We start from the raw sequence: 16,385 nt of genomic DNA, 5'->3' as shown, positions 1-16,385 counted from the left end.
GATTATAGTACAAATCATGACTATTTTTAGACTGAACAGACTTCCACACAATGAACTTATTTAAATGATAGTTTTGTGCTATGCGCTAACAACCTTCGAGAAACCAGGACCAATAGAGTTTTATCATGTCGAAAGTAGAAGTTATACCGGACATCACTAGATGATCGTCATATAAAATCCTAAATTAATTCAAAGTGGAAATGATGACTACTGAATTCTAACTCAGTGGTCCGAAAGTATCCCTAAAATAGGTTGAAATACCTGATTAAACGTAGTGTAATATCATGAGCCGGTACTGCTAATGAATTTCAAACTAGAACCAAAGAGCTGTGCCTAGTGGATCCAATAAAATCTGTTACTCTGGAGTTAGATGATGGATGCTAGATTCTTTAATAGGAAACTCTTTGCTAGTGAACACTTATGAGCAGTTAACACCAGTTAAGACTTTGTAACAAAGTCATATGCAAAGTAGAGACAAGTGTAGATGTTTATTGACCGCAGTTGCTCAGTTAGACGATATTAACATCGAATAGTAACAGGGTTGAAACAACAAAATTGGTTGTTAAAACCAAACAGAAAAGTTAGTTAATAAAGAACAAATTAAATTTGAGCATGAAATAATAATAAAACTTAAAATTTAGAAAGGGGGTGAAGATCGAATACATCCGTGACACAAAGATCAGTATTGAATCATTTCAACTAAGGTTTTGAATAATAATACACATTTGTTTCACTAAACTCAACCAAAAAATTTGTATCTGATATGGTTCAATTCAATAGTCCATAATTTTCTGAAATGATGTCAGGTAGTGGTCCTTCCTCCTTTTTATTTATAACTTCCAACCATCCAATATTAAAAAGTTTAGTTAGACTTGTAAATTACATTAATAATCATGTCATCGAAGGCAAATTAAACAATGATAAAAGTAACAAGATGAATTTCAAATTCAGTTTTAATTACGAAAAGCCGTCAGAGAGAAAGATTAAAGATCATTGAGATTCCGTATCAACACAAACCACGTCGGTGGTGGGACAGATTATACCTACAAGAAAGTCACTCAGTTTCACGAACTGGCTGGAGTGGAGAATGAGAATCATTCGATTCTAACATATTATCACAAAGTTATCACGTTAGCTTCGTAATGTAAGTGTAGCAGGTCCCGTTCATACAGGGTTGTAAGTGTATAAGACAAAAGTCACGAAATGGCATGAAACAGGTGTCTAGAACTCATTCATTTTGAATCATTCTCCAGCCGAAGCCAAAATGAACAATCTCCATAAACGGCTATCTTCATAAAAATTGTTTTTCATTTATATCTAATTTCGAAAAAAATGATTTTCCTGTCTAGCTACAATCAAAACTAACCTCGCTATTCTAAAAATCCCAATTAGCGTTCAGTCTAAGTCCTTGTCTTCTCATTTAAGATTCAGATTATTTCAAACACGAAACTTGTATATGTTTCATATTAGGCATTGTAAAATAGTGCTGATGCATTTCTTACTATAGATTTTAGTGAGAAGTGTATTGGTCGTATTCTGCTTATTTCATCTCATTAATTATTATCATATTTTCTCATGCTTAAAATTAGTATTTATTTAACTACATATCAACATAATCCACGAGATACCGAGCAACTTAATCTAGTGGCCACATGGCAGCTTGATCGATAGAATTTGGTCAGCACTAAAAAAGGACATGAAATTCATGATATTGGTCACTACCCAGTGATCAATGATTTGTGAACAATCGTAAGAAGCGTACTGCCATGTTGAGTATTTTTAAAACAGAAGAGTGGATGAACTAAGTAAATTAGGTATGCAGCAAACATTTAGGTAAATTGGCAACTTATACATAAATTGAAATCATAAAACCAATTTTAATGATTAGTATATCTATGAGGTTTAAATAAATTCATTATCTTGTGCAATAATACAGAATATTGTAAACCCGAAAGCGTAGAATACATCATTAAGATTCTCACTATAAGGTTGTGGAGAATTTCATTAAACTCATGAACTCCTCAGTAGGGTGCATCCACGAGCCCAAGACCTTCGATCTCGCACACGAACCCTTAACCTATGGACCGTTGGGCCGGCATCCAACGTTTTCAACACTAAACCTCAATTAGTCCACGACACTGAGCGACTATCTTCGATTGTCTTCAGTAGGCCTAACACCTGACAAAGATTAGATTTACCGGTCACGGTTCCTCACAAGAACTCTTGGTTCAATTTGTGTGTGCGGGGATGCTGACGTACGCTGATGATGAGTTCCATACTGGAACGAGATGGCCGTTCAATACTTTCAGGTTTTCAATGGTGGTCCAACTTAAATGGGTTCATGATTTAAATGAAATTCAGAAATCTCCACAACCCCATGATGAATTTACTGCCGTTACTCCCTGTTTAGTTCCATGAATATACATATGTAATTAACTCATTTATAGTAGGGATTTTCCTCAGTTCATTACAACCTAGCATTTATTCGTTAAAATATGGATCTCCCCATTAAGATAAACGTCTCGCAAATATACAGCAATAAATAACCTGATTGGGAATAATACAATATCTAAATGTAACTGAATTGTTACACTAACCGAATAATTTTCAGATTAAGTAGTTTCCAGTGTATGAATCTAGCATCTAGCTTCATAGACATCTTAATTTTGTTTCGGGAGAATAGTGCTGCTATAAACCATAAATAAGTAGTTGAAGAAGTTACACGAAATTTTAGTTATGAAGTGCAATGTTAAATTGGAAGTTTCACTTGAAAATTTTTCAAATGATATTCAAAATAAAGCTTTATCCGATACTACTAGGAAGTATTTTGAAGAAATAAGTATGGATTGGTGGTTTCTAATTCCACATAACTAGCCATGACTTTATGATAATACATAATAAAGTAAACACTACTTCAAAATTTCTGTAGAAAACAATGTATAATCTGGAAACCAATACAACACATAAAACTTATCAAAATCTTTGTTTCGAAAATGATTAATACACCGTCCAAAAATAAGCTTTATGTTGCCACTAGCTCCGAGTAGACCAACAGTATTAGAAATTATCCATGAAATACACATATCTTCAATTCATATAAAGGATGGAGTATGAAATGTCACACTGGAAAGTTTTATGTCTAATCCCAATGTGGTCAAATTAATGTTTACTCGATGTGAAACTACGTTTCATACTGATATATACTTTTACAAAAACAAAAAAATTTTAATATTTATGCGATTGTACAGCTTGATAATAAATTCGTTGAAAAGAGATCCTTTCGCTGAACTTCGTGTTTTAATTTTAATGTTTAAATGGGAATTATCTGTCAGTTGATATATACTGCTCCAATACTCTCTATAATAAAAGTAAACGAATAAATTACCAATTAAGGCATTGTTCTTCATCTAAATAAGAACTCATTTGTTTCATCATGTGGTACTGCCTAGATGGACTCTTTTTTAACCCAACTTATAGCCAATTGAGGTACTAATGTGTCCATTCGGAATTTATTCGCTGGTGCTGCAATACAAACTCAGCAATAATAACTAGTTGACTTCGGTTAATGGTGGTCCTGTGAAACACGTTAGCACAGAAAAGCTTTATACATATATATCATGACCATTAGACAGAATTTTCAAGTGTAGTTTTTCTTTGTTTAGGAAATTGACCAAGCACCAAAAGATATATAGAACTAAATAGTATAGCAAAAGTGGACAATATCTCGGTCTACGAAAAATAAGTTGTCATGCATTTCTTTCGTGTTAGTGCTAGATAATTCGGTCTATTTATCAGATCACATTACCTTGGGGTTGCCGTCTCAGAAGATTAATTCCCTAAATGATACGGATAACTATATAGTAGCAGACGTCAAACGAAACGTGCGTCTTGGATTCCACTGCTAGCCACCAACTATCTCTGCTTATAATACTAAGACTGAAGTTACGTCGCTGACTAATAGATCTCACCAACTACATGAAGTGGTCTCCATGTCCAGTTACTTCTCTCCTTGTCTTTAAAAGTAATAACTATGGGTGCAAAATGTGAATTAAACATTTCCACACTTTTTCTCCCCATTAATTAATTAAATAATGTAACTCACTCACCAAGTACATGTTTATATACTCGGCTTTGTGTCAGACAGTGTGAGAACTAGTGACATTATCTGGTTACTTATAGTGAAGTATGTAGAGCGATAGCTAGAATCCGCAACTACGTCTGTAGCAAGATGATCTAGATGTTGGATCAGTAATCACTGTCATAATTTAAAAATCTTTGCCATTTTTAAACTTTTCCAGCTCATAAGACTGTATTGCATTTGGACTTCAGATTACTTAAAGAATCTCATTACATAAAAGCAATCACAGAATAAAAGAGGTGTACTGTTAACAACAGCCAGAGTGCTTTTTTATTAACATTATATACATACTGACAATAATTACCATGCTAAAAGAAAATAATAGGATTGAATATGGATTTTTATGTAGTACATATATATAAATGAGAAATCTGAGGTAGTAAGAAATCGAAAATGCTGGTCATAAACAAGGAATAAAAACATCTCTATAAATTTGCGTGAAAGTAAAAAGAAGCATAGTCATATATTATAGACAAAATATCTTTTTCAATCAATAAAAAGTCTACTTGGTTGAGATATTTGATAATGCTTAGGTCCAACGCGTTTAAGAGTAACCGTTAGACGGCGAGAATCTGGTGAAGAAGAGTCAGAGAACAGAAGATCAGGGTGCCAAATGTCCTTTGTATCTGAAGTTCGAGACTGCCATGAATTATGAGCGTAGGAAACTGAGGGGATATGAGATGAATTTGAGAGGAAATCATTTTTAATTTTACGTGGTGAATCACGAGCATACAATTCGAAAATACTAGATTGAGTTTCTGGTTGCAGAAGTGGAGGTGGAGGTGTACGGACGACTTCTGGTAAATATGCATTAAAGTTTTTATCATTATTATTATTGATACTATAGTTTTGAAGTGAATTTTTCTCGGATTTCTGCCGGTGGTCTTGGTTGTTTATTTTAGTGTTAAGTATTGGATCCGAAACTAGAGTACATTCAGCATCATATGCTGGCAAAGAGTAATCATGATCTATAAGAATATGTTCAGCTGACATTAAAGAACTTTTTTTGTCATTTGTAATGGACTTATTATAAAGACTGAAAGGGATTATGGGTGTGTTAGAAATATGATAATCACATGAGGAATCAGTATCTAAATTGGGTTCAGTGAGTTCAGAATCAATCGAAATGAGTTCACTTCTATCATCTGCTTCAGCTGTGGAATATATGGAGGGAGGACCCACATCATGAGAACTATCTGACAAAGTAAATGATGACGTTGTATGAAGTTTCGAAGGACTGGTTAGTAATGGGGGTATCAGCTCCTCAGAAAAAGACTCAATATCCGTACATTGGTCCGGCATTGCATAACACTGTGTTCCCGAAGCCGCAACATATTTATTCCCCACAAAAGATAACCCTAATTGTGGGTTGTACTTAGTATAAAAACTTTTAGAATCGTCATTTGCATCTTTAACATCATGGCCGTTGTTATTTTGTGACTTGTCATTCAAAAGTTCATCTTTATTTCCACACTTTATTGACCTTGTTTTAGATCTCACCGTATTTTTAAATGAAACATACTCTACAGAATCTGGATAACTTGGCGGTTTACGTTGCCTTTGTTTGGATACCGGAGTGAGCAAACTGGCCTCGGCTATCAAACGAGCATCATAATTTGTTAAACGTCTTCGACAGTGTTCAGAAGTAGTAGATTGATTAAATATATAATTAGTAGTTAGTGGGCTTTTTAAATCACTACTACACTTTGTTTCATGCATAAGTCGTCCCAAAATAGGTTCCACATTCTTTGTTAGTTCATTTTCAGCTGAAATAGCATAACAGATTTCGATTCAATCAATAAATATGGTAAAATTGGTGAAAACTACTTTCGAAAAAATGTTTTTCTTCCTAAAAAAAACTCAGTACCATTATAAACAATTTGCTTTCCTACATTCCCCATGAAATGCTGAACGTTACAGCTTAGTTGGATACTTACGAACATAAAATTATTGGATTACCTTAAATATCATAAAACAATTTGAGTAAAACACAAAACCTTTAATCCACATACAAGAATGAACATCCCTAGAAAGTATTTGGTGTTCCAAGTAAATATTTTTACAAAGAATCCTTGAAAATGGGATACTTGGTCAATCACCACTAACATAAGCACTCCAAAACTGAATATACATTCGCCTACGTGTACAGACCAAATCGCAACTCTACGGATCATTGTGGAACAATCAGTTGAATGGAATTCATCACTCTACATCAACTTCATTGACTATGAGAAAGCAGTTGATAGCGTGGACAGAACAACATTATGGAAACTTCTTCGACACTACGGCGTGCCTCAGAAGATAGTCACTATCATACAGAATTCCTATGATGGATTACACTGCAAAATCGTGCATAGAGGGCAGTTGACAAAGTCGTTCGAAGTAAAGACCGGTGTTAGGCAAGGTTGCTTACTCTCACCCTTTCTCTTTCTCCTGGCGATCGACTGGATCATGAAGACGTCAACATCTGAAGGAAAGCGCGGGATACAATGGACATCTAAGATGCAGTTGGATGATCTAGACTTCGCAGATGATCTGGCCCTTCTATCCCAAACGCAACAACAGATGCAGGAGAAGACGAACAGTGTGGCAGCAGCCTCAGCAGCAGTAGGTCTCAATATACACAAAGGAAAAGCAGGATTCTCCGATACAACACAGAATGCACCAATCCAATCACAATTGACGGAGAAGATTTGGAAGATGTAAAATCTTTTACATATCTGTGCAGTATCATTGATGAACAGGGTGGATCTGATGCTGATGTGAAGGCGCGGATCGGCAAAGCAAGAGCAGCATATTTACAACTGAAGAACATCTGTTACTCAAAGCAACTGTCAACCAACACCAAGGTCAGGATTTTCAACGCAAATGTCAAGACAGTTCTACTGTATGGGGCAGAAACCTGGAGAACTACGAAAGCCATCATCCAGAAAATACAGGTGTTTATTAACAGTTGTCTACGCAAAATACTTCGGATCCATTGGCCGGACACTATTAGCAACAACGTACTGTGGGAGAGAACAAACCAGATCCCAGCGGAGGAAGAAATCAGGAAGAAGCGCTGGAAGTGGATAGGACACACATTGAGGAAAGCACCCAACTGCGTCACAAGACAAGCCCTCACATGGAATCCTGAAGGTCAAAGGAAAAGAGGAAGACCAAAGAACACATTACGCCGAGAAATGGAAATAGACATGAGAAAAATGAACAAGAATTGGAGGGAACTAGAAAAGAAGGCCCAGGACAGAGTGAGTTGGAGAATGCTGGTCTGCGGCCTATGCTGCATTGGGAGTAACAGGCGTAAGTAGGTACGCTTCACTGTTTGTCTAAAGTAGATTTATTATCGGTGTTCAGTACTAGTTCTTTAAGAAGTTTATTAAAGCTGTTTTAGTGATTATCAACCACCTGAATCAAATTTAACTTGTAAACAAATGAGATTTTGACCTAAAATCTCGGGAAATTTACGTAAGGGATTAGGTAACCAGTTAGTAGCTAATCATGAAAATAGATAGTCAGTAACTAACGATCATTCTAGGTTTAAAGTATAAATTCAGCTCAGATTTACTGAGAAAATATTTCTACGAAACTCAATTTTCAAAACAATGACACTAAAAAGCATCATTAACAAACTATAGGACTAAAAAATTACACGACTGATTTTTTTAACATATTTCTAGCATTAAAAGGTATCTAAGATTAGTCATCTACGTCAATAAAAAACGTGATTCAGCAACGCATTTGTTCAATTTGCCATACTTTGAAACACATCTGAAAATATGAATGTATATAAATTTCTGCTTAACACACCTGTAATTCGTAATGGACTGATGATTGGTATAGAAGACTCAGCACTAATACTACATGGTTTTCGTTTCATATTCCGATTGTCAGTGCACTTTTGAACTAGTGATTCAAGATAGTAAGATGATTTAAGATCAGGTGTAACAACAATCGTTTCACTGAGTGAATTGTTTGGTGAAGTCGATGACATCCGATCCAAATCTGGTGGTAATGGACTATTGGAGCCACTACTGTCATTGTTAACACTCCGCCCTAATCCACTACTTGTCCCATCGGATTCCTGCCATGATATACCATCACAAACTATACTGTGATCAGACAGGTTACCGATATTTCTTCTCGAAGTAAAATTGTCCTTTGCTTGAGCGTCAGACAATATTTGTCGGCTTTTTACGGCAGCGACAGATTTCATTAGGTTTTTTTTACCAATGGCGTGGGGATTTGATTTTGACTTGTTTCTTTTTAAAGAGGGAATGATATTTGAAATTGTCATTCTTAATTTACACTTTTTGTAAGAAGACTTGATTTTTGGCTTTCTGTTTTCTTGACTGTTCACACCAAAGGATCTGTTTATAGAAGCTACTTTTGCAGCAAATAATCGAGCTTTAACGCGGTTTAGACGAGATCCAGTATGGCGTAAGGCGTAGGCATTAGGTAATGCTTTACAAGCTAAACCAGTGGAAGATCCCTTTTCGAGGAAAAAATCCAAAGATAATTGCTTAGCATTTTGTGCATCATTACATGCAGACAGAGTATTATCTAAAAAAAAATCAAAGTATGTACAAAAGATAAATAAATAAAGTCTTAATCTCACTGGTAACTTGTTTAAATATCCCAGAGAACCATTAAGACGAAAATGCATTTTAAACATTTAACGAAACTGTAGACCTAATTTGACATCTAAAATGTCACTCCCTTATTCATAAAAAGAGTGAATCCAAATATTGAACAGTAAAGTTACTGAGTAGGGAGGATCATCTGTATTTTTTCATGAACTTAGTTTTCTTTCATGCATATAATGAACAAAGTGAATTGACAGAATCGTAGAATCCTTACGTTTGATGTCTTTGAGAATTACGGCAAAATGTCATAAGGATTGTGAAGAAGAGCGAGAAACTGAAGCTTCAGTGATATTTAATATAATATAAACACTAGTTACTTGCATGAAAAAGTTTACATATCACAAATAAACTGCAAAGCTAAATAAAATAGAATTTATCGAGACAAATGGCGTTATAGATTTATTTTGCTGTTTGACACACTTGAATAACGACGTTATTGCATCTAAGAGAGATAAAGTTCTATATATCATCGATTATTTCTCACAATGATCGAATATACTTTCAGCTTTTAGTTAGCAAAAAAACTTTAAAGAAATGAGATTACACACTTAGGAGTGAAGATTGACAAAGTTTTGTTGAATGAAGACATTAGCAAACTAACTATTTAAAAACCATAAGTAACAACGCCGGAATGTTTGGGACGAAATTCTTCCCCTCTAAATGGAAATATCGTTTTATAACTGATCTCTGTCTATACCGAGTTTGGTCGTAGCGATGAAAGCGATTGGATGTGTTTTTGTTATTTTCATTTATCTTCAAAGTCTTGTCAGTCCGGATGATTTAGTGATTGACGAAATTTTGGAACAGGTTCTAAAACGTGGCTTGGCTTTTAGTAAGTGATGAATCCTGTTTCATACTCTTATCTCGATTCATTTTCTATTAATTTAGTCAACTTCGTTTTTCTTATGTGGTGTAGTGACTTAGACTGATGCACATTTTAGGTAGGTACTACATTGATTATGGCTAACTGATGGAATAAACATTACTGTTCACTATACACAATAAACACATAAACATAAATTTGTTATTTTGTATACGCATTGGAAGTGAATATAAGCAAAATCAAAAGAATACAAGTTAATATGTTCAACAATGAAGATGTCGTTTCGCGATATCTTTGGCAAGTTAATAATATATCAAATAAGGATGATAAGCGATAATTTACTAGAACTAACACCTTTATACAGATATTCTGAAACAAACCTACCTGGTAATAAGTTCATCTTATCAAGAAGAACATGACTACGAGCATTAGGATTGTAACGGGCATTGTGATACGACGCTATATTTCTGGTATAGTTTTCTTGACCATTCACAATATTTGGAATCAGTTTTTGATTGGAAACAGTGGCATTGTCAATCGTTTGTGTAAATTTACTAAAATAACCGCGCCCCAATAACTCGCAGGTAAAACACTCACAAGCTCTATTATTTGTATCAAAAAAGTGAGTACCATAATAGATAAAAATTTCATCACCACATTTTATATCCGTTTTTGCTTCCAAACTCATACGAGCGTCAATATCACAGTTAATTGTGAACTAAATTCAATCAGAAAAAAAGATTGTAGGATAAGGTGATTTGCAAGAACGATTTGTTTCATAAAACCAACGGAATTTTAAGCCTTGGTGATAAAAGCCTACACTTAATAAAGTATGCTGAGTTAATGTTACTCAAAAAGTATCCAACATTATTACTTTTGAAAGAGAACTAAATACTTGGAGATTAATCACTTAAAAAACCATTAATCATTCCTAATACATTCTCCGAGGTTCAAAATGAGTTAAAAGTCGTGGAAAGACATCCATATTTGTGCTAACAATCAAGCACTGGCATGGAATCTAAAAATCTCATTTACCATTCTAAACAATCTTTTGCAGACTAGCAACGACTATATAGAGAAGTCACACTAACTAAATGTTTTATAAAATTAATCAGCGGAAATCGAATCTCATTATCGTTGAATTATCTTAATGACGCGACAAACACAGCCAGTGATCTAACTCTAATAAACAAAAATGTAATATATGAAAGAAAACGTCAACAGAATTGTTTAAGAACAATCACAATGGTACATATTCCTTTTTATCTTGCAATCTTAAAACTATCACATAATATCTACTCTTCTTTGTATTGGTTAATCTGCGTTTTTTTTTCATTTGATTGATGACTTTCGCTCTTTTATCTAGACATCTCCAAACTTGAACAATGAAGGTCTGTTACTGAGTTAGACCTAACAGGAAGATTGGAACCTAGTAAGAATCAGTCAGTCAGTCAGTCAGTAACAACGTAAGAATATGGTTGCTTAGGAAGATATAAACTTGAGATGCATCTAATATATCGAACAAAACGTTACCTCACAATTTGGATGACAATCATGATTAACGTAGGCAGCGGGACCCAACCACAACTGAGAGCAATTTTTCCTAGAAGAATACATAACCGAAAAATCATTTTTGTGATGCTTCAGAAATGCAGCTTCTTCGTGATGTTTAAGTTCAGCAATACATCCCACCAAGGTACTGATACGTGATCCTTTAGCCCTAGAAACTTATTTATGAGGATTCCTTTGGTTTACCAATCTCTTGTTGCGAAAATTGCAGCACCCATATGGTTTTCCGATGCATAGCGCCAACATGGTCGAATTTCGATGCCAGAACGATCATCAAACAATAAAAGATAACGATTGACCTATGAATAAATCAAGGCTACGAAACACGTACATGCTCTTTGAACCGAGGATCAACACTCCAAGGACGTTTTACAATATTTGGATCGGCTATCAACTGATTATAGGCAGCATCATAACATTTATGCTTCTGAAAGTTGCATATAATATCACGAAACTTCATTTTAATTCTATCTGGAATTCTTAGCTTCATGCTATAAAAGAGAATATGTTACTTGCAAAAACATACTCAGTCATTTTATGGGTAGTGAATCCAAGATAAGGGTCAACGGTGAGGGCGGAAGCAAGATCATCAGCTTCAGCCAACTCCTTCCAAGTCATCTGATGGCTCCCTGTGACATTCGGAATAGGGTTCTTTTTCGCAAAATTCACATCAGGTGATAAATTAGGTCCCCGTACCCTCATTATGAGATATTACAAAAGAAAATAAGTTTCCTCAGCACATAGAGGCAAACCAGCTCCTGAGGTAAGTAATTTCATTGAAGTTTTCTTTTCCATTACAGAGCATGACGTCTGAAAAAGGAATAAAAAGAAAATAAATAAGTGATGTACTAATAGTGTTACAGTTGAGCAGTTAAAAATGTATTCATAACTAATGAGAGTTTAGGCTGTTTATTTCCCACAGATTTGTTGAATAGGATTGGTTAGATGCCGAGTGGTTACAAAAGTCAGAACGTTTGGAAATTTTTAACTAAGCTTATTCCTATGGGATTATCATACAAGGGTACCTATTCTTTTCTAGAAAATCTCTGTAATTTCACCTGAACACTAAACTTACGCTATATTTAGCTCAAAATACAAGCTGAGACTATTATTTAAGAAGACTATCGAAATTGAGGCATAAGAATTCGGTACTGCCACCTGTCTCAAGCCATTTATAGCTTTCTCAAGCCTACCGAGAATTAGAAAGCTGATGTTATTTAATTTAATTTTTTGGTTAACAATTGACAACTAACGTCAAGTTATAGGCCAGTTAGAATAGTGTGTATTTGCCTTAGTCAACTGGAAAGTAAATGACTAACCCACCTTCTTGTGAAGGTGCCGACTTCACAAGCACATTTCGCTCAATTGACCTAAACTATGTAATGTTTCCTATTGACAATAACTATCAAAATATAGATTTCCAAGGTACACTTTTAAAGTAATTCTAACTGGAATACGCCTTATGAGTACCTTTTTAAGAGAAACTTTGATGTGAAGCTTAAATCCCTTCAGACAGTTAAGCAAAGGTTTCTGTACTATTATATTGTGAATAAGACATGGTGTAAAAGCGAAGTCCCATGAAACATTTACTCCCGAAGTGGATTTGATTTTGAACAAACCTTAGTGGGATTTCTTCCGCCTTTAATATTCAAATCAAGCTTAACAAAACCACGCTTTTCTGAGTAAACTGGATGAGATACAGTTTGTTGTCATTTAGACTGGTTAAAGAAATCTTACTAGAATTACCTTTAGATCACTACTCCATGAGATTTTCAAGTGTTCTGGACACAAACAACGCTAGAACAGCATGAATGTAGCAGAGGTGACAACATACTCGAAATAATGGATAAAATTAAAACTAAAGTAGATTCGTGCATTACATTATCAACAAATCTGGCTGAAAAACATAATCTCCCTATTTTGGGGTACTTTGGGTAAATTCCGTGGTTTTCCAAAAAGTCATAAGAAATATGGCAGTTTTCCCAAAACCCGAGGAAATGTTGAGGTTTTTGTGCCATTTTCCCAAAGTTGTTTATAGCGTTTCCCCAAAACAGACAAAATTTTCCTCCAAAATAAGGAGTTAGGGAACTATCGTGTTACGAGACTAAACTTAAAGATAAAAGCGTTTTTAAGAAATTAACCACGCTTCCTGTGCTTCATGAAATAATACTCATGACAGAGTGCAGCAGTATTCATAAGCGAGACGTACAAATAGTACAGAATTTATTTGAAACAAACCCAAACAAAGCGCCCCACAAGTGTTTAATGCCCAAGTCCTACATAATATATTCAATGCTTCAAATCACTTCTGATCGTTACAGACATTGCTAGGCACAGAAATTAGTGAATGGAAACCAGAAAAAACAATTCTTTCACTAAACGCGTGTGAGCTGCTAGGTTAACTGTTTGAGAATCCATCAAGTGTTCTCTAGAAATGCTCCTAGGACGTTGCTTGGATCGATGTTACTCTGATTATGGGTAACTTCTTTCCAGACACTTACTATCATTATAGCAAGACTTCAAACCATATGTACATTCAGAATGCCAGGAGGCTTTTCACACTTCTTAAATACATGCATTAATTTCAAGTCTATTTGGGAATATGGACTTTATAACAAGAAATTCACCCTAAATTTGGTCATATGCCACAAATATCTTCGATGTGGTCCGGATCAGCATACAAATTACTGTGTAGCGATAAATAAATCCCCAAAATAAATAGCTCTGTAAGTTTTCGACATTGGATGCTGACCAGATTAGTTTTAGTGGAATCACCTAGCTGAAGGCGCTCGGTCATGCATCCGCACCAGATCACGTGTTGAAACGCCGTGCTCAACATCTACTGCAATCGCTAGCCAGATTAGATCAGATAATTCCGATATATTGGCACTCGTCAAATACAACTTCTGATCTCCTCGATTCTGTCTTTTGATTTCTCTTGGTGGGTACGAGTTATATTAGAGGGTGTTACTGGTAAAAGCGTTGTCAAACACTGAATACCTGTGCCATCTTCATTGGTGAGCCTAACGTGATCTAGTACACCAAATCCCAAACTGTGTGTTCCTTTTTGGGATACTATATATCATTGCCTTATCTTAATATTTTATACATTGTGATATTTTTTCTCGTGTTTTTCGATATATATATTTTTCCCTCCTTCATTCTCGTACTTCATATTTCATTATGACTGAACAGACACCCAAAGTACTTAAGCTCAAGACTATATCCGCGCCTTCATTTCAACTGATGCCCTTCTGGCCAAACAACATCGAGGCCTGGTTTTGCTATGTAGAAGCCGACTTTTCTGAGCACGGCGTGATCGACACACGTGTACAATTCCTCGCAGTAATCAAGGCACTACCGTGCGAATTCAACAGGTACGTAACACCTAGTATGTTTACTAGTGATGTTTCTGAACCTGATGAAACGCTGAAACGTTCTATTCTTAAGCGCGGAGACCTAATTGATAGACAAAGGTTAGACCAACTCCTCAATAACATCGACCTGCAACGCGGTTCTGCGACGGACATGTTGCAAAGGATGAGAGAGGTTATCGGCTAAAGAACTTTCAATGGAGGCCTATTTAAACAACTTTTCTTTTCGAAACTTCCGCAACAGGTGCAAGCTGTGCTTGTCTCGTTCCACAACAACGCCTTAGACGAGCTAGCTGCATCTGCCGACCGCATTTTAGAAATCACAAAATCTTCTAATACCGAGGTATTTTCAGTCAAGGAAAAGCCCCAAACAACCCAGAATGACATAACAGAGTTATTTCATACACTTACGCGTTATCTTAATTTTCGTAACGACCGTAAGCGATCACACACCCCACGTAGAAGCACTTCACGTAAGCGATCTGTCTCTAGACCACGAGAGACGGATAATCCCGACTGGTGCTGGTATCACAACCAGTATGGAAAGTCTTCCAGAAATTGCAGAAAACCCTGCAATTTTCCCAACACGAAACCGACTGACTCGAAAAACAACTCGGGAAACTTCCAAGCCGGCACGTGTTAACGGCAACCGTAGCCGGCGAACATAGCCGGCTGTTGTACGTCACAGATGTGACAACGAGAGTTCGCTACCTCGTCGACACTGGCGCAGAAGTTAGCGTTCTCACAGCAAATCTTAACGACCGGCTTAATGAATCGGCTCTAAACTTACAGGTGGCAAACGGAAAACCTATCGCTACGTATGGCAAAAGGTACGTTTACCTTAACGCATACGATAGACCCACTTTATCAACGACTACTCGATATGTATCCTGGGATACACCAAACGCAACCGAAATTACCATGTGTAACCAGCAGCGTTACACATCACATCAAGACTACAGGATCACCTGTGTTCTCTCAAGCACGACGACTAGCCCTCGAAAAGCTAAGGTCGGTGAAAAACGAGTTCGACCACATGATAGACTTAGGAATCATACGACCGTCAAATAGCCCATATGCATCTACGTTGAACATGGTCCCAAAAAAGGACAGCAACGATTGGCGTCCAACTGGTGACTATCGGCGATTGAATGCGAAAACCATTCCCGATCGTCACCCGTTGCCTCACATTCACAATTTGACAGCCACCTTGAAAGATTCAACTGTCTCTTCGAAAATCGACTTGGTTGAAGCTTATAACCAAATTCCCATGACCACTGACGACATTCCGAAAACGGCCATCATAATTCCTTTCGGACTTTACGGATTTTTGCGAATGTCCTTCGGTTTAAGAAACGCTGAACAAACCTTCCAAAGGTTTATAGACGACGTTTGTCGAGGTCTCAATTTCGTACATGCATATGTTGACGACTGTCTAATGATAAGTCCGGATAGAAAATTGCATCTCAAGTATCTGGATCTTGTTTTCGATCGACTACAAAAACATGGCATTACTGTAAACATTCAGAAATGTCAAATCGGAACCAACTCATGAGACTTTCTAGGACACACTACCGATGTTCAAAAAATTCGACTCCTTATAACCAAAGTGGCGGCCATTCTGGACTACCCAGAACCGACCACAATCAAGCAATTACGAGTGTTTGACGGCCTTGTAAGTTTCTATAGACGATTTGTACCTAAATGCGCATTACTTATGAAACCTCTTACCGACCAACTTCGTGGAAATGCGAAATCCATCAATTTGGACGGCACCGCGCGAAAAGCATTCTTCATAGTTAAGGAACTTATCGCTAAAGCAACAATGCTTGCCCATC

The 16,385-nt window shown here is 36.2% G+C and overlaps 1 protein-coding gene across 1 annotated transcript; it reads right to left on the bottom strand.

The window, feature by feature from the left end:
* Positions 1-2,541: 2,541 nt before the first annotated feature.
* Positions 2,542-13,427, bottom strand: MS3_00007460 (uncharacterized protein). The gene is made up of 8 exons (XM_051215736.1): positions 13,383-13,427; positions 11,700-11,983; positions 11,505-11,664; positions 11,360-11,472; positions 11,138-11,324; positions 9,989-10,322; positions 7,946-8,698; positions 2,542-5,904 (listed from the first exon to the last, which is right to left on the bottom strand). Exons 2-8 carry the CDS (start codon positions 11,873-11,875, stop codon positions 4,625-4,627), a joined length of 3,003 nt encoding a protein of 1,000 aa, XP_051066267.1. The 5' UTR covers positions 11,876-11,983; positions 13,383-13,427; the 3' UTR covers positions 2,542-4,624.
* Between the last annotated feature and the right edge of the window lie 2,958 nt (positions 13,428-16,385).

Source organism: Schistosoma haematobium, chromosome 4 (assembly GCF_000699445.3).
Source record: "Schistosoma haematobium chromosome 4, whole genome shotgun sequence".
NCBI lineage: Eukaryota > Metazoa > Platyhelminthes > Trematoda > Strigeidida > Schistosomatidae > Schistosoma > Schistosoma haematobium.
This window is presented reverse-complemented; position numbering and strand designations above follow the sequence as displayed.